The sequence below is a fragment of the Colossoma macropomum genome, unplaced genomic scaffold (genome assembly GCF_904425465.1).
Source record: "Colossoma macropomum unplaced genomic scaffold, Colossoma_macropomum, whole genome shotgun sequence".
Lineage (NCBI taxonomy): Eukaryota > Metazoa > Chordata > Actinopteri > Characiformes > Serrasalmidae > Colossoma > Colossoma macropomum.
Genome location: NW_023494805.1, coordinates 43,957,070 through 43,979,992, shown reverse-complemented (window position 1 = coordinate 43,979,992; position 22,923 = coordinate 43,957,070). Strand labels below are relative to the sequence as shown.

The 22,923-nt window shown below is 42.3% G+C and overlaps 1 protein-coding gene across 5 annotated transcripts; it reads right to left on the bottom strand.

Annotated features, from left to right (window-relative positions):
• Positions 1 to 2,084: 2,084 nt before the first annotated feature.
• Positions 2,085 to 21,403, bottom strand: gng7 (guanine nucleotide binding protein (G protein), gamma 7). Of its 5 annotated transcripts, none has more exons than XM_036596164.1 (5): positions 21,149 to 21,403; positions 19,454 to 19,499; positions 16,781 to 16,875; positions 7,807 to 7,928; positions 2,085 to 5,803 (listed from the first exon to the last, which is right to left on the bottom strand). In XM_036596164.1, the coding sequence occupies exons 4-5, from the start codon at positions 7,885 to 7,887 to the stop codon at positions 5,678 to 5,680; spliced, it is 207 nt and encodes a 68-aa protein (XP_036452057.1). In that variant the 5' UTR covers positions 7,888 to 7,928; positions 16,781 to 16,875; positions 19,454 to 19,499; positions 21,149 to 21,403; the 3' UTR covers positions 2,085 to 5,677. The 5 variants fall into 5 exon arrangements, with proteins under 5 accessions (XP_036452057.1, XP_036452058.1, XP_036452055.1 ...); XM_036596165.1 differs by having other exon boundaries at positions 19,454 to 19,494; XM_036596162.1 differs by lacking the exon at positions 19,454 to 19,499.
• Between the last annotated feature and the right edge of the window lie 1,520 nt (positions 21,404 to 22,923).

The following is a 22,923-nucleotide window of genomic DNA, read 5'->3' as shown; positions in this document are numbered from 1 at the left end:
TAGCTCCACCCATTCAGTCTACAGCAGTTTAGCCCCACCCATTCAGCCTACAGCAGTGTAGCCCCGCCCATTTAGTCTACAGCAGTTTAGCCCCACCCATTCAGCCTACAGCAGTGTAGCCCCACCCATTCAGCCTACAACCGTTTAGCCCCACCCATTCAGTCTACAACAGTTTAGCCCCACCCATTTAGCCTACAACAGTTTAGCCCCACCCATGGATTTATAAGCAATGTTTCAGCCTGGATTGCTTTTTGAATGAGGCAGGCAATCAGAACAGAGCTCATTTACATGTATCAACCTTAAAGGCACAATAACAAAAGCAGCCTGTTTAACTGTAAAAGATAAAGAGAAGCTGGAAAATGATCATGTAGAAATTAAACCACACAAACATTATAAGTGAGAAAATAAAATACAAGAAAAATATAGGCGACTGGCCTTTTAAGTAAAACTCTAGTAGTCTTGATTCTGTGGTTTCTGACACTGTATGACTCACTGTTATCTATAAACATGGACTACAGTACGGACTGTGTTCAGCAGATATACAGTGCACTTTTCCTTTAAGAAGCTCCTATAGGAGTGTAATTACAGTCTGCTGCATGTGTAATTATACAGTCCAGCTTCATAATATATACTTCAACAGGTACTGAGGTGTTCTTTTTACCTGTGACAACAGGAGCTCAGAGAGAGGGCGAGAGACAGAGAGAGGGAGAGAGAGAGAGGGAGAGAGACAATGAGAGAGAGAGAGAGACAGAGAGAGAGAGAGGGAGGGAGAGAGACAATGAGAGAGAGAGAGACAGAGAGAGAGAGTGTACATTGCACTAATAACCATATGCTGAAAGCAATATCCATCGATTTTTCTAAATTCCTGCATTATTAACCGGTTAAGATGTAAACAGAGTCATTCAGAGCGGTCCACCTCTAAAAGCTCCCTCACAGAAAGTTCCTACAGTAAATGGTTATGAATTCACTGTTTTATGATAGTTTAGAGAACTCAAACTCCATTCATGGTGGAGGGATACATGCAGGGCGCTGTGAGGCAAAATAGTCCCCAAAGAAAACTGATTATTTCAGATTTTCCACTATTTTCCATCATCAACATTCCATATAAACTCAGAAGACTCGTGTAGGTTCACTGGTGGTTCTGGATAGTAAATAAAATGTCTATATCTGTGTCGCAGTCATGGCGACCCCTGGTTCCTATCACCACCACTGTAAAGTAACATATATTTTAATCATCGCTGTTGTCCAAAAACTCATATCTCAAAAACTTCACAGGAGAAGGAAATAACATTATTAACTTAATTAATTTTGGATCATTTCAGTTCATCATGACAATTTGACACAATATAAAGATTAACTAGACTTGAACAAACCTGTAAAAGTAAAATCAAGAAAACTGGAGATATAAAGTTTTTGTGCGACAGTGATTATATATATATATATATATATATATCACTGCTGTCGGAAGAAAACCTCGTATCTCCAATTTTTTGTTTTTCAGTTTTTGACATAATATGAAAATACTTGTTGCTCTTTATATTGTATACATTTCATGATGAATCGGCCAAAACAAATGACCCAAAATGACTTGTAAAAAATTCTGGTTCCATTGACTCACATTAACCGTAAAGTATGTTTTTTCCTTCTTCTGTAAATATATATATATATAAAAATATAAATAAAATATAAATAAAAATATAATTTTTTATATAAATATAAAAATTATATATATATATATATATATATATATATATATAAAAAAATAACACTTCAACACTTTCAGTAGTTCAATTAGTTATTCTGACATACTGTATTTTAATATAATAATAATGATTATAAAAGTAACAACCATTCAAATAAACACAAATGTTTGTGAAATAAAGATGATTGACTGTTTTCGAGAATTTATGTTCTATTTCTGTAAATTAACAGCAGCGGTGTTAAAATACAGTGTGTGCACTTTACGTTTTGATCTAAAAATGTTGTCGACTATCAAATTCTGCAGAACTTCAACAGTGAAAATCCTTTATTTTACGTGTAAAACAGCCCTCAGTGACGTCTGAACACTGAAACCAACCAAGCAGTGCAGAGTAACAGTTTCCATCTTTATTTTCTTTCTACTTTTTCATAATTCTTAAACAGCAATATCCACAAAATATTAACAGTGTGCAAGAAAAACATGATTTTTATGGCACATCCGAGAAGAACAATTACAAAAAATAGATATATTTCTCCATAATCAAGGCAGAGATACGTATGCGTACACAGGAAAGAACACAAAGTGATGGAGATGGGGTTCTAATGGAGAACCTATCGGCTACAGATGTTACCCACTACCCCCCATTACCCACAATGCCTCATCTCTCTGCTGCTGGACTGTGTGGAGGCGGCTGCGAGAGGAGAACGTGCTGAGGGTCCAGTCAGGTCAAACGGAACGTTAAAGCGCGAACAGGGATAAGCAGGTAAAGATATTCAGTCTATCGCAGGGACGCAGGGGGTCACAGGGGGGCCGCAGCACCCCCACATCTCAGGACTGTTTAACTGTGACTGCTAAAAAAACAATGAAAAGAATTACAATAAAAAAGAAGTAAATTTAAAGTAATTTGAATCCACTGTGTATTTTAAGTGATTTAAAATTTTTGTTATACCTTTTAAAATTAAGTATATATATATATATATATATATAGACAGATTATGCAAAGCCGCTCGTTACATGGAAGCCATTCTCTGAGAGCCGTTTAGGTATCTGTTCAAACATTGCAAGCTGTACTGGGAGGAGTTTCAGTTGTACTGGGAGGAGTTTTGGTTGTACTGGGAGGTGTTTTGGGTGTTGAATGTATCTTGGAGAGACGGATGTGTTTATGCTGCTATAACGCGACTCAAATGTGTCTCAGTCCTCCTGAAGTGCTCTGATCGATCAGATCTGTATCTGTTTTAATGTGTCTTGGCTGCGTTTACACTCACATTTCTATGTGGCCTCATCCAGATATAATCCTGATACTCAAGACACATGAAGTGACCAGGTGTAACCAGGGTCAAAAAACAGAAAATAAGTTTCTATTTATTGGGGAAAAAGTTCTTAAATATTTCTTAAACTCTTAAATATTTTAGAAATTCTAGAGAATGTCTGAGAAATTTAAGATGCAATAAAGAACAAAATGTAAATATTAAAAAACTCAAATCTTCTGAAAACTTTGGTGAATTCAGCCTGTAGAGTTGTTGTTCTCGACCCTCAGAGTCACATGTAGTCATTTCCTGATCAAACCCTAATCAGTCTGATTAATAAGTGATTGATAAGTGATTGATAACGCCGCTGAGAAGAGACTGAGGTTTGGCACTAAGCAGCTCCTGCACCGTCCACATGCTGGACCTCAGAACAGGACGGACTCCTAAACTCCACAGAGGATCTAATTTCAAACTGTCACAGCTTTTTGTCCACTGCAGTGACGGACGACACGGCTGAGAGCTTCAGGAGCTTTTGGCTTAAAATAATTCACAAAAATTATTTTTTCAAAAAATCAGTTTGGCACCGCACATCTGCACCTACACTGCTCTCAGCGTCCGAACAGTTACAGTGGACATTTCAGTGGATTAGCTAAACATTTCACTGGATTGGCATGACATTTAGCTTGACTAGCTGGACATTTCACTGGGTTAGCAAGACATTTCAGTGAATTATCTATTAGCTGGACATTTAGCTGGAATTGATGGATATTTCACTAAATTAGCTGCACATTTTGCCAGCTGGTGATTCCAGAGATTTAGCTGGACATTTAGTTTATTCTGTTCTGCTCTTTCTGCTAAAACTCCACCGGCTAAGAGAGAAAGCTGTGAATGGATCAGTGTTTCATTATGAAGCGCTCTGCCTGTCAGTTAGCTGGCTGCGTGTGTCTGACCGCTAGCACATAGCGAGCTCCTGAAGGCACCGTTCTGTTCTGACAGCTCCTGTTCGACCGCAGCCTGCAGCACAGGGACAATCGACTTTTCCACAAGAACAGAAGAAGCTGAGCAGAATTAGAACTTTCTCTGCACGTCTAGCTCACTCAGAACGTTCATTCAAGTTCAGCTGGGTTTTGAATGGCTCTCTCTGTGAGACTCCGTCCTCCTCTGAGCCGAACAGTGCAGTTAGGATATGAATGACCGAGTCCTGCAGGCTGTTCTTTCAGAGAGCCCTAATTTCCCCTGCTATGTTGCTGCCTCTGACCATGGCTGGACAATGGCACGGTTCTCCCCTCGCTGTAGCGGCCACCGCTGAATTGGATCATTGTTAAACAGCGTCTGCCGCAGCCTATTGGGGGTTTATTAGGAAACCACAGCGTGGCTCAGATTATGTACTGCATGTGTATGTGTTCAGGGATGTGGGTCAAGCAGAGGCTTGGACCTGCGGTCAGTTCATCGCTGTACGCCCTGTCCCCCTGACCAAACCACTAAACACCCTCCTAAACCCCGTAATCACCTGACCTCCTCATCCAGCAACAGCAAAACAGCTGCCTTACAGCCCGCCCCCATCTCCAGAGCTCCACCCCCTGCCCTACCAACACAGAGTCAGTCAGGATGGAAAAAGAGAACATCCACAAATAAAAGTTAATGCGCTTCAGGTTTTATCAAACACTGTACAGCATCGTTACTGAATGACCAGGTTCCATAGAGTCCATAGAAAGAAGAACGAACAAATCCAAAAAACAGCTATTTTCTCAAAGTTAACACCAGGACACACGTCCGAAAGAAAGTTTGTACATGTTGTTTTTCCTTCCTGTATGGATTTTACAATCAAGTTTGGCTTTAGAGATCAAGATCGGCCTTCGTATGACCACCACGGACAAAGAATTGGGTTCGTTATTTTCCCTTTAAGGTTCAAAAATGCTGACGACAAACGTTTTAAGCGATCACCTGTACAAATCTTCAAAATTGTCAAACCGTTTCAAGTAAGCAGGGGCCGTAAGTGTGTTCGGAATCGCTGTTTCCCAAAAAAAGGCAGATACGTTGCGTAATATGTATAATGTATGGATGTATGTGTAAGTATGTACGTAGGCTTCTGTACCTTAGAAGGGCTTTGAAGTGTAGTAGAAAACGAAGAGTAGAAAAACGAAAGCGTCAAAGCGCCCGTCGATGAAAAGCTGTAACTCGTGAACGGACTGAGAAACTGCGTAGAACCGTTTGGCAACTCTGTGTTAACGTGTTAAATTCCCTTCGTAAATCATACGACGTGCAGTCGGAGGTGTATCTGGGTTTGGGTTGTGTTTGGCCGCATAAATCTACCTTCAACTCGCGAATGGGAGGCTCAACCTGGACAGCCATGGCTGCAGTATGACTGGCCAGCCAGCTGGTCAGCCACATGATCATGACTGGACATTTCTTCTCTCCTCTCTCTACCTCCGTTCATCCCCAACTCATCCTTCATTCTAAAACTCGTGCTGTAGATTTCGAGATGGTTTTGAAAAAGAAAAATCAATAATAATCTGCCACTCCGCCTGCTGGGTGTATCTATATGAGTGAACACAGATCCGCACACGCGCATATTCATATATTCATCCATATAGATGCACTCAGTCTGGGGCTACATGGTGCTGGGGGGGGTTCAGGTCTATCACCCCTCCGGCGTTACCGGCAGAGTGTGGCGTGTGTGTTAGAGCTCCTGGTGCAGGGGGGTGCGAGTGGCGTGGCGGTGTGGAGGCAGCTATAGCAGGATGCACGGCTTCTTGTCTTTGAAGGGGTTCTCGGAGGTGGGCACCCCCACCAGGAGGGCATCGGAGCGGGCGTGCTGCTCACAGTAACTCATCAAATCAGCAGCAGCTTTAGACACCTGAGAGAAAGAGAGAGAGAGAGATAGAGAGAGAGAAAGAGAGAGAGAGAGAGAGAGAGAGAGAGAGATGTTTGTCATTGCCGGAGATCCAGAGTCACGGTTAGAAGGCACTTGGGTGACTCGAGCCCCTTTTGTCTCAAAGTTAATAGCACCCTTTTTGTTGAGCACTAAATGCTTAATATGTTGTGCAAAACCTGCGTAAACTTGCTCTTGGGCTCCCTCTACAGTTGTGGTGTATATTTCACTTTTATACCACTGTCATAAATATAAATCATGCTGTGAGCGCCCCCTCATGGACAGCTGCACACGAGCTGAAGGAAACAGAATCCAAATCCCCTTCATGTGCATCATGTCACCCTGGTATAAAGACTCTACAGATTATTCCTGCAATATATGTTGTTTCTATGTGTAAATCTGTAGCATCTATATGCCTGTGTGACACGAAGGGGAGCCGGATTCTGCCACGTCGACATACACGGCAGAGAAACATTACATGATTTTATTACAGGAGGTTCAAACTTTCAGGTCGTATTTGGCGTGAAACTGAGAGACTGACCAACCTTTCTGGCATGAGATGAATTCATCTATTTGCATGTTAGCTTGAAATGGGACTGAGGTGTGACGTGGTGCCGTAAAGTGTTATACAGTTCTGGCGAGAGGTTCTCGTGCTGCTCCTCCAAAGTTACATAGAGCTATAGCAGGTGTTCCGGCCTGAGACGTTGTTCTCACTGTTATAAGTCAGTGCAGCATCAAAATTATTTTAAAGCTGATATTTTCAGTTCAAGCTGTTACATAATGTTGCTTTAAGGTGGAACAGAAGAAGCTAACTTCAGCCTTGTTGCGGTTTATCGCTAAATTAAGAAATGCGCTGTCACTACAGGATGCAGAAACGTTAGTTCACGCCTTCATCACGTCCAGGTTAGATTACTGTAACGCTCTGCTTTCTGGTTGTTCCAGCCAAAACCTTAACAAGCTTCAGTTAGTCCAGAACGCTGCAGCCAGAGTTCTCAGCAAAACCAGGAAATTCGACCACCTTAGCCCAATTTTGTGTACCTTACATTGGTTGCCAGTTAAATTCCACATTGAGTACAAAATTCTTCTACTGACGTATAAAGCTTTGACCGTATTTCCTATTATCAACCGACACGCCCACTTAGATCACAAGGTGCTGCTCATTATTAGTACCCAGAATAAATAAAGTTACGTCAGGGGGAGGAGCCTTTTCATACAAAGCCCCCCAGCTTTGGAATAGCCTACCAGTCTGTGTTCGGGACTCAGACACAGCCTCCATCTTTAAGTCTAGGCTAAAAACTTACCTGTTTAGTCGAGCCTTTGGTTAATTTGTGTTCCTAACTATGTCCCTCTCATCCCCCCTCCCCCCTATCCCCCCCCTCTTTCCCCCTCCCCCTCTCTTTCCCTGAGCTGAGCGGCTGCCTGTCCTAAGAGGGTCTGACCTGAGATGCGGCCGGCGCGCTGCACAGTGGTGTTAAACTGTATCCACTTATACTGTTTTGTGTCTGTGCTCTTATCCGGTGTCAACCAGAGGAGGATGGGTTCCCCTTTTGAGTCTGGTTCCTCTCGAGGTTTCTTCCTCCTGTTGAGGGAGTTTTTCCTTGCATCTAACCCTAGCGCCAAAGAGCAATGAAGCTTGTGGAACCCAAGCCAACCCACAGTCTCAAAGTATTTCCTCAGAAATATTTTCTAAAAAAATCAATAACTTGTACTTTGTGGTCTTTTTGACTGGGAATTAAACTAATGAGGTGGGGTCTCTGACTTCTGCACAGTACTGTCCTCCTCTTGCAGAGGAAGCAGATTCTCAGAAGGGCTACGCTGGGTAAGAACTTAATTGCTGGACAGGTCCACATCATGTTCCACATCCTTTAAGGCTGAGGAACGTCTCTCATAGCTCGTTCTGTTGGTGCCTTTTAGGTGAGTTTACTATTCATTCCTCCGGACTGAACCCTCCGGTGGTCTGTAGGTCCGAGTCTGTGACCAGCGCGTACCTTGATGCGCTCGATGCCAGCCTCTATCCGCAGCTGCTCCACCAGCTTCCTGGCCTGGGCGATATTGTTGTTAGTCGACATTTTGGGCCATCGGTTATGGTTCCGAGATAAAGAAGAGAATCCTGAGCAGAAAGAAAAATTCAGCTCAGTTAGAAAGCGGATCAATACGTGACCAAGACAGGTATCACAAACAACCTCACTACATTACCCAGCATGCATTACACAAGTACATCATACAACTGTTGGGAAGTAGCATTTTTCTTCATATCTGAGGGCGAAGAAACCCACACCAGCAGGAGCGCACATAAGGTTACAGTCATAAACAAAACAAGAAGTGAAATAGTTTAGTACTTGAAGGTAAGTACAGACATGTGGGAAGATGCTGGTGATGAAATTTTAATTATTTTGAATGTGACGAGAACAATGACAGCAGGACAAATGATTTGTCTTTTTTCCATTTAACTGTTTATTCATAATTTACTTTAAACAGAAGGTCATACTGTCCTATAATGAGGCGAGAGACAAAATATATAAATACAACTGACACTCTGGAGCGCTGATCCACATCTTCTCTCATTCTGGACCAACTTTATGAAAATGAACTAAGTGGCAACCAATCAGATTGTTAATGTGTGGCGCAGTCGAAGATTGTGTCACGTTCGCCGTCACACAGTGAGATTTAACTCTTCAACTCTCACAGAGTGGGAGATATAATAGCTGATAACACATTTTCACACTGAGTTTACAAACAGTATTAAGCTGCTTTGGGGTTCGTTCGTCCTCTATCTCTGCCACACTCTCCCTCTTTGCACCTCAACCTGCGAGTGTTTGAGACAACCCCAAAACGGCTGTCGTGGGAAGCGATTGTTCGGTTTTTAAATTATATAAATAAAAATAGAGAAATACGTATTTCTCTCTAAAACAAGCACACAGAGTCTTTACTACATTCAGATTATTAAAACATTCAGATCTCTGCATTATTATTATTGTTATTATTATTATTGTTATTATTATTATTATTACTACTGTTGTTGTTTTTAACAGGTGCAGCCCTGAAATCTTCCTGTGGCCTTGGGTCAGTAATTCCTTACTCAGTAAATATTTACACAAAACAGCCCCCCCAAACTAAAGCTGGACGGTCAACAATTCTAGTGCAAAACTGGAGAAAAAACACAGCTTACATAAAAAACACATGTATTTCACACGTGAATAAACATAAATGTGAAAAAACGTGATCACGTGAAAAATATGAAAAAAAGTGATTACTTGTGAGAAAAGAACGTGTTATGTGAAAAAACATGAACACTTGTGAAAAAGCAGATATTCACGCAGGACTGATCTGTCCTGGTACGCATGACGAAACCACTGCACAGCCCTGCTGTGAAAACACTGCAGCGCCAAACAGGCACATTTACAACAGACTGAACTGAGAACAGCGATGCTCTAGAGACGGTTAGTGTGACCACCAGTCTGGTGGGGGTTAAAGTGATAGTTTGGTGGAATATCAAGTTTAAAGTTTTCTCTCCTTATACCCCACCAATTAGCATCATACGAACTCCATATGACTCACTGTTACCTATGAAAATGGACTAAAGTCCATGGTTGTAGATACAGTGAGTCATACAGTGTCAGAAACCACAGAATCAACACTATTAGAGACACTGAACAGCTCCCAGTCTGAATAGAGTGTGTGATGATTAAGTTAGCACCATGCTAATTGGTGGTACACACTTCCATTACTTGTTAGCTACATTAGCTTTGTGGCTCCAGTGCTAAAACTAAAGAAGCTCAGCTGATCGACCACATTTAGGCTAAAGTGAGGCTGGATTTATTTATTTTTGTTTGTTTGCTTTGTTTTTGAACTCTCGCTTTAACTGGAACTGTTTCCTGGCACTTCAGAAAGTCCCAACACCAAAAGCAAAAGGGAAAGTGCGGCTGGAGAGGAATGTGCTGCGGGATATCACTCCTCTGAACGCTCAGCTGACTGGAAAAGCGGTGGGTGCATTCCAGAAACCCCTCACAGCGGCCGCTCGGCTCTCCGTCAGACCAAAATAAAAGCTCGGCCTGTTTCTGAGCAGGTTGGATAACGGTGTTTCAGCACTGAGGCTCCGGCTGCTCTGCAGGGAAATCCCACCCTAGCCCAGCGGAAAACTCCCAGCATGCTTTACCAATCACACCCCAATCAGGCCAGTGATCCACGAGCTTAGCCTACTTACACAGGACAGCCAGGGGGGCACTGGGTCCTTAGCCTCCATAGAGCTAAAGCTGGAGGGGCAAAACCCAGCCAACTCAAACACACAACTGGAGAAAAAACACCCCTCACAGAAAAACTATCACATTTTATCACTTGAGAAAGAAAATACATGTGAAAAAACATGTTATTACAGGTGAAAACTCTTATCACTTGTGAAAAAACAGTGTCACCTGTGAAAAATGTGATCACAAGAAAAAACATTATCACATGCAAAAAAACATACGATTCCAAAAACATTTTATCACCTGTGAAAAACGTGTTATCACATGAAAGGACATCAAATGTGAAAAAACATGTATTACAAAAACATTGTCTGTATTTTGTCCAGTTTTCTAAGCTATAGCAGCAAAATAAACATAACATAAACATAAACAGACATAAACGCTGATGTTCGTTAAAATTGTTAGATATTTCAATGACGATGTAGAAGCAATAAATCATGATTAAAAATGACGGGATATGCAGACTCCATTAAACAGACACCTAATTAAACAGAAATCTAACTCATTACATTAAAACGTTTCATTCTACTATCACAGCGCATCTTCAAATCAGAGAGAATCAGGAAGAAAGCTGCAGTTATGTAACCAGTGTGTAGATGCAGTTATAAAACATTCTAGATGTTTCTTCTGAAGGATGGTGTGGGGGGGGTGGGGGGGCTAACTGTAGGCTAACGGTGTGTAAGAGAGAAGGATGAGGAGGCAGGAGTGGAGGAGGATGGAGAGGAGGAGATGCAGGCAAAAATAGCTATAATAATAAAGATCATAACAATATAGAAAATAATACAGCAGCGTAGGAGAGAGAGGGAAACAGCAGGAGGACAGAGGGAGGGATGGAGGGAGAGATGGAGGGTGGGATGGAGGGAGGGATGGAGGAGTGTAACCGCGTTTTGTCCAACAACAGAAAGAGAAAAAAAGCCCTGCTAAGAGACACATCGTCTGAACAGAGAGCATCTATGAGCTTCAGCTTCATCAGCTTTCTGCACAAACTGCAAGCCTTAAAATGAAAATGGGTAAAAATGTCCAGCAGCTCATTTACACCAAACAGACCTTTACCAATAAACACGCTTCACATAACGACATCATTTCCTGAAAAAACTGAATACAACTGTTTAAGGTTCGATTAATCAATAAAGAAGCTGCATTTGACATGATCCCATCTCCAACTTCATTAATTCCACAACTGCCACTGGTCACATGACCTACTGATTAAGACATTCTGTTTATTTGATTTCTTTAATTTATAATTATTATTTTGTGCATCTGAACATGTGAGAGACCTCAGAGCTTTTCCATTTAGACAGACCCTCACAGCGCCAGCTTCATACGCCATCACATATTTACGCTGGGTTCTTAAACACATACATACCGTCTGGTTCTACAAAACCAGCTCAGACTGACGTTCAGGATGTTAAAGAGAGGAACCGTTCAGACTCAAACCTGACGCAGCACAAACGCTGCACACTGGGCTGCAATCTAGCTACAACTAACTCAGCCACAGTTAATTAACCCTCTCAGGTCAACGACGTCGTATGCGACATCAAAGGACGTCGTACATGAAAAAATAAATCTCTCGGGAACAGGTAAGGAACACAGCCTCTGATTGGTCAACACATAAGACACATAGCTTTTGATTTGTCGACGAGTCAGGAACACCGCCTCTGATTCGTTGACAAGTCGGGAACACAGCCTTTGATTGGTCGACAAGTCAGGAACACAGCGTCTGATTGGTCGACAAGTCAGGAACACAGCGTCTGATTGGTCGACAAGTCAGGAACAGCCTCTGATTGGTCGACAAGTCAGGAACAGCCGCTGATTAGTCGACAAGTCAGGAACACAGCCTCTGATTGGTCGACAAGTAAGGAAAACAGCCTCTGATTGGTCGACAAGTAAGGAACACAGCTTCTGATTGGTCGACAAGTCAGGAACACAGCCTCTGATTGGTCAACAAGTCAGGAACACAGCCTCTGATTGGTCAAAAAAGTCAGGAACACAGCCTCTGATCGGTCAGCAAGTCAGGAACACAGCCTCTGATCGGTCAATAAGTCAGGAATACAGCCTTTGATTGGTCGACAAGTAAGGAATACAGCCTCTGATTGGTCGACAAGTAAGGAACACAGCCTCTGATTGGTCGACAAGTAAGGAACACAGCCTCTGATTGGTCGACAAGTAAGGAACACAGCCTCTGATTGGTCAACAAGTCAGGAATACAGCCTCTGATTGGTCGACAAGTAAGGAATACAGCCTCTGATTGGTCGACAAGTAAGGAACACAGCCTCTGATTGGTCAAAAAAGTCAGGAACACAGCCTCTGATTGGTCAGCAAGTCAGGAATACAGCCTCTGATTGATAGACTCAACCCAAGGTGTCAGTGGACGGCCAACAGCCCTGCTAACAACAACAACAACGACAACAACAACAACAACAACAACAACAACTCTTTCCAACACAGAGAAACAGATAAATAATCACAGAAGACGTTCAGTGTTGTATTTGTTATTATCTTCCAGAAAAAATAAAAGTCTCTATCATGCAGCATTTCCCAGATTTATTCTTATGTATGATGTCCTTTGATGTCGTATACAACATCGTCGACCCGTAAGGGTTAAAACTGCCGTTCCTGCCGTTCAGCAGGAACGGACGTGCTTTCACAATAAGAGTCCTATATAAACCCTCTGTTCAATATATGCAGATTCTTTGTTCCCCGTCGGGCCGATAAAAGCCGGAGCAGGAATGTGTGGATGCAAATGTTATTAATAAAATGTTATTGTTGCAAACCCTCCTAACAACATAAATCCCCCATCTCCCAGTCGCCGTCCCTGCGCTGACTGAGGGTCAGAGTCCAGAGCAGAGTCGGTCAGGCTGGGTTTGGGCTCTATAGTAACGCAGAGCTGCTGGTTTATTTTGGAAAGTTGGAAAAGAGGTTCCACACAAACGGGCCAGTAAACATGACACACTCAGAGTTCTGCACGCTCGGAGTCCTGCACACCCGGAGTTCTGCACGCTCGGAGTTCTGCACACCCAGAGTTCTGCACGCTCGGAGTTCTGCACGCTCGGAGTTCTGCACGCTCGGAGTCCTGCACGCCCGGAGTTCTGCACGCTCGGAGTTCTGCACACCCGGAGTTCTGCACGCTCGGAGTTCTGCACACCTGGAGTTCTGCACGCTCGGAGTTCTGCACGCTCGGAGTCCTGCACACCCGGAGTCCTGCACGCTCGGAGTTCTGCACGCTCGGAGTTCTGCACGCTCGGAGTCCTGCACACCTGGAGTTCTGCACGCTCGGAGTTCTGCACACCCGGAGTCCTGCACGCTCGGACTTCTACACTCTCCACACACTCACAGAGCGCTACACAGGCGGAGCAGCGTGATGTCATCACTGAACAAAGAATCACACAGATCAGACCATAAACTGACCAAAGGCACGGATCACCACCACAGCAGCCGTAAACATGTAATAACTCTGACCAGCACTGAGTGACCAGCACTGACCTCCACACAGGAACATCAGGGCAGCGTTTCACAACAAAATTCAGCAGCAACACATGCACAACATGGAGGTGTTACATATGAACTTACCCAACACATATAAACTTACTCAACACATATAACCTTACTCAACACATATAAACTTACCCAACACATATAACCTTACTCAACACATATAAACTTACCCAACACATATAACCTTACTCAACACATATAAACTTACTCAACACATATAAACTTACCCAACACATATAAACTTACCCAACACATATATTATATATATTAACAATTGTTAACACATGTTAACTTAACAAATGCATATAGACCTACCCAACGCATATAAATGTACGTTAATAGACTTACGCAAAAATGCATATAAGCTAATTCAACACACATAAAACGACCCAACAATGGATATAAACTTACCTAACAACCCATACACGCATATAAACTTAGCCCAACCGTATAAGCTCACCCAACACAGTGCATATACCCTTAACTTATCTAGCACAAATAGAGTTATCCAGTACATAAACCCAGCGCAAACACACCGACCCACCACGCTACACATTCCTCTCTGCCCCTTGACTGAATGTCCCTTTCCCCTCCTCTCTTTCCTCCTTCTGTCACCTGCTTTGATCTCTTAGATATATAAATAAAGAGCCATCAAATCTACTGCCTGTTTTTGTTTATTCTGAGTGGCGTCTCACTGTGGCTTACAAACAGTGTCAGGGAACGTTCGCTGTAGCGAGCCAGCTGGCCAATATCTGCCCAACAAGAGCCTCTCCTGCCCAGTCTGAGGCTTTGTCCAGCCTGGGCTCTGACCTGTGGGGCTGCAGCTACACACTCCTGCACTTTCTCAGGTCTGACCGAACACAGCAGACAAAATTAAGCACTTTACTTCGTTAAAACCACAACATTTTGGTCCAGAATGCAGGGCCTGATTAAGGCCTTCCATGCTGGCCGAAACATCCTGGTTTTAACTGAACAGAATGTTTGATTTGTATCTTTTTCCTTCATTCTCTGATTTTTTCACTTACACTTCTAAAAAATGGTTCTTCAAGTGTTCTTTAATGAAGGGAATGGTTCTACTCAAACCCATGAGTTCTATATAAGACCATTTCATGCTTAAAAGGTTCTCTGAATGGTAAAAGAATCTGCTGCATAAGGTTCTGTATAGGACCATTTTCAAAAAGGTTCTTATTACCCAAAAGTGTTGTTCTATTGTTAGTGACGGGGCGCACAAACTTTTGCATCAGCTGGATTGGTAGTGTTGGCACGGTATGAAGGCATCATTTAATGGTGTATAGCGCCACCTGCACTCCCTTTGGGCAAGTGTTTGATTTTCTGGGCTTTTACTTCATAAAGAGTTTTTTTTATAAAGCACACTTTCACACATCGACTCAAGGCGCTTTACAGAAAGAATCTGCTGCATAAGGTTCTATATAGAACATTTTCGAAAATGGTTCTATATAGAACCCAAAAGTGTTGTTCTATTGTTATGATGTCAAAGCTTGTAACAATAGCAGAACGCTTTTTGGTGCTAAGTAGAACCATCTACAACACATTCTCCATCAATCTGAAGAACCATTTCACCATGCAGAGAACCATTTAAGCATGAAATGGTCCTATGTAGAACTCATGGCTCTAAGTAGAACCATTCCCTTTACTAAAGAACTCTTGCAGAACCATCTTTTTTTAGGAGTGAGTAGCTGGTTAAGCACCTTCTTTCTCTCTTCTTTTGCTTTGATGTAAATATAGACAGTTAAGCTTAAACACGACGAAACCCACCAGATCAAACCTCCTAACTTCAGCACAGCCCCCACACAGACACGCCCCCTGCAGTTCAACAGTCCAGTTCAGGATTTATTATGAATTCACTCATCAGCCAGAAACACCGCGTAAACACTCTCACTACACAGCACTGTAGCGCCTCCTTCTGGTGCTCTGCCGCATCTGCAATCATTCAGTGAAAATCAGCCCCCCAGAAAAAATGAAACTATTTTATTTTTCTCCCCCAACATGTTCAGTTCAGCAAATAAACAGGAACTGTGCATTAAAATGTCTCCATAAAGGATGTTAATTAATTATGCTCAGAAAAACAAAACATGGAATTTGCAAAAAATAGTATCCTGTGAAGTGAAATGATCTGAAATCTCATCAATATATTAAATATTTTCCACTTTGAGATGTCCTGCACTTATTATAGGATTATCTACCTCATTTTTAGACAATTTTAAGTAATTTTATTAAGTAAAATTATTTTACTATACTGGCAGATAATTCTGCTGGTTTCAAGCACAACAAGCACAATTATTTGCCAATATAAAGATAAATTTTACTTTAATTAAGTTCTCAAAATAAGTAAATAATGTCTAGAAATTAGCTAGATAATCTTAAATTATTAACTTAAATTTCTAAACATAAAAAATATTAGGTTTATTTACTAGACTTAAAATAATTTCATTTGACCATTTTTGATATCATTTTTTACAGAGTGACCGGGGCGCCCAAAGTTTTGCATCAGCTGGATTGGAAGTGTTGGCACGGTATGAAGGCATCATTTAATGGTGTATAGCGCCACCTGCACCCCACAATAAGCATCTGATTATCTGGGCTTGCAGCTAGCAATAATATAACAAAATAAAAATCATAATGAATTTTATTTATAAAGCACTTTCACACATCGACTCAATGCGCTTTACAGAAAATAAAACAAAATAAATTCATAAAAACACGTCTGAAAAAGGCCTAAGATTCTTCTTTAGAATAAAACAAAATCAACTTATGAAACATGTAAAAAAAAAAAGTCTTAATTAGCACCGTCCTGATTGGTGGAGTGTAAGCGGCCACTGCTCGTTTGAGCCTCGTAGCTCCAGCGCTAAGACTAAAGGAGCAGTGGGGGGTGAGTGGGGGGGTGAGTGTAGGGCGAGTGGGGGGCGAGTGGGGGGCGAGTGGGGGTAAGTGGAGGGTGAGTGGGAGGTCACCACACCTTCACATCCAAACACCTCCTTCTGAAAACTGCATTACTCACACAGAAGCTAGCAGGCCCTGAACACTCCGACCTGAGCAGATCCGTCTTATTCACACAAAACACGGGAGGCTGGACAGTTGCTATGGTTACCATGGAGCAGCAGTTGATGCAATGGGGAATTCTGGTGCTCTAGCACCCCCGTGTGGCGAGAAGGTGTTAAAGAACAGTGGCTATTCATCCTGTTGCAGAACGTCGTGTACTCACAGATAAAAACAGGTCTGCGGGGATGAAGTGAACAGGATCAGCTCTCAGTGGATCTTCAGCACCAGCAGCTCAGACAGACCTTCAGTATCTTCACTCTGCAGAGCACAAACACATCAGCGCAGGACGATGAGAGCCTGGTAGAGACACTGAACATCACAAACACCACTAACAGCATCAGATCAAATAGATCGCTGAATTATTCCCACTCAAACACTGACAACAAGATAAAGTGTCGTATAGGAGCTTTTTTACAATGTATGAAAATGGTCACAAATGTGTGTTAAATATATATGTAAAATGCATTTATCAGTGTTAGTTATTATCTGTGTTCAGTTGAGTGTAATGAAGGTTCCAGATGTAACTAAACGTTCTTCTGTGATCTGCACTGTACTTTACATTAACCACGTACGTCTGCAGTCAGACTCTCACACACAATGTACTTCACATAAACAAGATATCAGATCATAACTGCATTTTCACAGAGTATCAATACCCACAACACTCGCTTCTGTCCTGATAAAGGATCATTAGATCAGATTCAAAATGAAGATACTGGAACACAAATTCATTTCAAAGCATATGAAGCATGAAAACCATTTATTTTCCTGTATGTTTTTCAGTTTTAAGAAAAGTCAGAGGTGTCCACTGGGGGGCACCACCATCATCCAGATTAGATTAAGCCAGAATTAGTGCTATTGCAGTGCTAATCTAGTTTCAGCAGCACTGATCTCTCTCCACGACTGAGCTTCTGACCACTGCTTCACTGTGTTTGAGTTTTAGTGCTGTGAATCTCACAGTGTTGCCAGATCTGAGATTTCTGCTTCAAAATCCCCCCATAATTCAATGTGTGAGGTAAACAGAGTGGTTCAGAGTGGTTTGGTATGAAACGGTTCAGATGTCTTTACAGTGGTGGTGATAGGAACCAGGGGTCGCCATGACTACAACACAAATATAGACATTTTATTTACTATCCAGAACCACCAGTGAACCTACACGAGTCTTCTGAGTTTATATGGAATGTTGATGATGGAAAATAGTGGAAAATCTGAAATAATAAGTTTTCTTTGGGGACTATTTTGCCTCACAGCGCCCTGCATGTATCCCTCCACCATGAATGGAGTTTAAGTTCTCTAAACTATCATAAAACAGTGTCTCAGTCATCAGGTAGTGAATTCATAACCATTTCATGTAGGAACTTTCTGTGAGGGAGCTTTTAGAGGGGGACGTCTGGTTCCTATCACCACCACTGTGAACAGTTCTGACTCAGTAAGTTTATCTAGAACAGAGCGTTTCACACCAAACCACTCTGAACCACTCTGATTACATCATTTTTGAGAAATGGGTGGAATTGCCCTGTAAGCCCTCACTTTTTAACATTTAAACAGGCGTCTGTATCAGACGCGGTGCTGTAGGGGGGCTGATACAGAGCTGGGGGGTGTGTTCTTATTAAATGTCAGTGAATTTGTTTCCTCTGAGGCTGGAGGCCCGACTGCTGCTGTTTTACTCACAGAGCTCATAATTAATTAAACATCACTGTTAAAATAACGTGATCCATTATGAACAGAGATGCAGCGGTTAGCCAAACGCAGGACTCACGTGTCCCTGAGCGACACCCCCCCCACCATCAGTGCTACAACCACAGTCAAAGCAAACAGCCCTTCAGTGCAGAACAGACAGAAACACAAGGCACAAAATCAAACTTTATAAATAATTAATCCAGTTTGATCCAATCAGGACGAGTAGAACTCAAACCAAACAGGCCAACTGACCTGGACCAGAATCTCCTAATGTGTCCCAAAGGGCAGCACTGCGCCTTCGTTTGATTAACGTCCACTCAAAACAGACACTGAGGACACGTTATTGATCTTTCAGGAGATGTTTGTACGGAGATCAGATATGAAATAATCCTTAGACAGATAATCTGTGGTAATAATGATAATCTGATATCAGATGTAGTTGTTGAGGCTTCTGTGATTTTCTTTTAAATATAATTAAATATATATACATGCACACACACATACATGCAAACAGTAACTTACACAGAAAGTAAAGAATGTTTTCTCCCTCCCCTGTAAACTAATGGTTTTTAACATATATGTATGTATTTATATATATATATATATATATATATATACATACATACATATATGTTAAAAAACATTAGTTTACAGGGGAGGGAGAAAACATTAAACAGGTTTATTAAGGTTCTTAATTCTGTCAGCTGAGCAATGTGGGTTTTTTGTTTTTATTTCCATGTTATTAATGTTTAAATGTTTTAATCAGGGTGTGAGGTTGTATGTCTGGTGGTTGTTTTATGAAGTCTGGGTTACCCATGAAAAATTCCCCCTTGAGGGACAATAAAAAAAAGTTAATCAAATGTAAAGAGATTTCATTCAAAGCTGTTTTGGAGCTGCATTTCTATTGATCTGATGATATTCAACACAGTGTAGAGGAGCTGCTGAGCTCATACTATGCAGAAAAATAGAAAAATAATTCGCAAAAAATGGAGATACTTTTTTTTTTGGACAGCAACAAAATGTTTTTGCTCTTTTTTCCTGATGCTGAAAAATAAATTTCACACACTTTAAAACTGAAAATTGATCTTTTGCCCAGTGCTGTACAGTACAGTGACACGCTATACAGTAACATACCACAGTCATATCACACACACACCTGAATATCTGATCTCTGGAACATGAGCCGAAGCCATCAGCCTGTTCTGTGTAAAGAAAATTAATTAATAATAATGAATTAACGAAAGTCTGTCTTTAATTACTCCTCTATGAAAGTGTTCAATTAGCAGTGGGCAGATCCAGCAGTGATTAAACTCTTCTCCCTGGATCACTTCGGAAGAGTCTCACGGTTACTCTCCAACAGAAGAGAATGTGGATGTGGAAGTACGATTTAATATGGAACAACGAAAGAGATACGTCAGTTTAATACAGCACCATGGCGTTCCCAACTGAATAACACCACAGCATTCCCAAATGAATAACACCACACCATTCCTAATTCAATCCAACACCACAACATTCCCAACTCAATACAACACCACAACATTCCCAACTCAATACAACACCACAGCATTCCCAACTGAAGACAACACCACAACATTCCCTACTTAATACAGCACCACAGCATTCTCAACTCAATACAACACCCCAGCATTCACCAACTCAGTCAAACACCACAGCATTCCTAACTCAATACAACACCACACCATTCCCCAACTCAATACAACACCACAGCATTCCCAACTCAATACACCACTGCATTCCCAACTCAATCCAGCACCACAACATTCCCTACTCAATACAGCACCACAGTATTCCCAACGGAATGTAACACTACAACATTCCCAACTCAAGACAACACCACAGCATTCCCAACTGAATGTAACATGAAAACATTCCCAACTCAATACAACACCACAACATTCCCAACTCAATACCATACTGCTAACATCCTAGCATTCCCAATATGCCTAACACTCAACATTCCTGACACTCTCATAACACTCCTAGCAATCCCATCACTACATTCCCAACACAACAACCCTAGCACTTCCAGCACAGGCAGCATTCCCATCACAACATTTCCAACAGAACAATCATAGCATTCCCAGTATGCCCAACGTTCTCAGCCTATGCAACACCGACACTGTCATAACACTCCAGGCATTCCCAACACAACAACCCTAGCACTTCCAGACTATGCAGCATTCCCAGCACTCCTAGCATTCCCATCATTCCTGAGAAAACGAACCACAACATTCCTATCATAGCATTCCTAACACACAGTGAGTGAGCTAGCAGCTGGATTCCTGCAGCGGGGTTAGGGCCTCCAGCACAGCAGCTCCTTCACTCTGCTGAACGCGAAGAGAATTCTCCCGTTCCACCTTAAATGGTGCAGGCGACAGAATGTAAATGCTGCACCATTTAAGGTGGAACGGGAGAATTCGAAGGAGTAGCTGGCGAATGCTGGATCGTGATAATATGTGTTGTGTTATGTGCGCGCGCGTGTTCCAGCCCCACTGCGGACATTTTCAGCCGCGCGTACACACACACTACCCGGGCCGCTGTACGTGTGTGTATATGTGTGTGTGTGTGTGTGTGTGTGTGTGTGTGTGTGTGTGTGTGTGTGTGCGTGTGTGTTGGTGGTGTTTGTTTGGTTTCTGCATGTCCGCCCGCGGCTCCCGGAGCCTCTGCAGCTCGCGCGCTCATACGCACCCCCTAATGCCCACCCATATACCCCACCCTCACTTTCACATACCCCCCCATCCTCCCCAACTACCCCTACTGCCCCCTCAGCGTCTCTACTAACACAGTCTAATGAAGGAGAGAAAACGTCCGCGAGACTCATACTCACCTCCGCCTGCGCGCGCGGTTGTGTGTGTGTGCGGTGTGTGTGTGTGTGTGTGTGTGTGTGTGAGAGCAAGTTTGAGTGAGAGCGCGCGCAGGAGCAGAGCGTCTCTCAGGCTGAGCTCGGTTTAATCTCCTACGAAAGCTCGAGCGCCGGTTTATCTGAGCTTCTGTTTGATCCGTTTTTATGAGAGATAAACAATCAGACTAATAGGTAAATAAAGCTCTCACGCGCAGCGAGCTCTTATTGAGCTTCAGAGAGCCCCGCCCCCTCCTGCTGCAGGGTGCAATACCGAGGGTGAACACGCGGGGGAGCCCGCACTCAGAGCTGACTCTCATTCGCTCCTGCGGTGTACGCACGCGTGGTGGTGGCGATGATAGTGATTAATGAAGATAATGAAGATGGTGATGATGACGATGATGATGATGATGGTCTTGATGTCGAGAGTGATTGATAGTTATGATGATCATGATGATGAAAGTGATTACGGTACTGAGGGTGATGAAGCCTTGTAGATAGTGATTGATAGTCACGATGATCATAATGATGAAGGTTATGATGATGAGGGTGATTGATAGTTATGATGATCATGATGAGGGTGATGACGGTGATGATGATGATGATGATGATGATGATGATGAAGATGGTGATGATGTTAATAGTGATTGATAGTGATGATCATGATAATGTTATGACAATATGATAATGAGGGCCATGACAATAATGAGGATGATGATGATGATGAGGGTCATGATGGTAATGAGGGTGGTGATGATGATGATGGTGATGAGACTGATCATGATCAGGATGATGAGGGTGATGATAATAATGATGGTGATCAGTAACTGAGATTAATAACTGATCACATTGATTTATCGGTCTACTCAGGCTTTAGCAGAGCTCAGTAACACTGAGATTAATAACTGATCACATTGATTTATCAGTCTACTCAGGCTTTAGCAGAGCTCAGTAACACTGAGATTAATAACTGATCACATTGATTTATCAGTCTACTCAGGCTTTAGCAGAGCTCAGCAACGCTGAGATTAATAACTGATCACATTGATTTATCAGTCTACTCAGGCTTTAGCAGAGCTCAGTAACACTGAGATTAATAACTGATCACATTGATTTATCAGTCTACTCAGGATAGAGGAGTTCAATGTTTGAACAGAAGTTATTAATTGAAAGTGATCATGATGAGGATGATGATGGTGATGATGGTGTTGATCATTATGGTAATTAAGATGGGGAAGATGATTCGGATGCTGATGAGAGTGATCGTGACGAGGATGAGGGTGGTGATGGTCATGATGAAGATTTGGATGGTGATGAGATTGATCACGATGATGATGGTGATGGTCATTATGATGAAGATGATGATTTGGATGGTGATGAGAGTGATAATGATGATGATGGCGATGATGATGATAATGATGGAGGTGCGTCTTGCATCCCACCATGACATCATCATCGCATCAGTAGAATGCTGGAGGCCGTGTGCTGTGGCGAAGAATAAAAAAGTGGTGACTAGCGTGTCGTTGCCATAGAAACCACATTTAGCGCAGCACTGTACGGCAGCTCACACACACTGTACACACCAGAGAGAGCAGAGAGACACAGCAGCTGGGTTTATATAGATTTTATTAAGAAAATGATTCATCAGAGATTTCTCTTTATTATCTATTATCTTTATTATTTATTGTTTATCTTTATCACACACGGCATGTTCAACAGTATCAGAGTGTCAGTGATGAGCGCACTGCGTCTGTGAGAGGAAG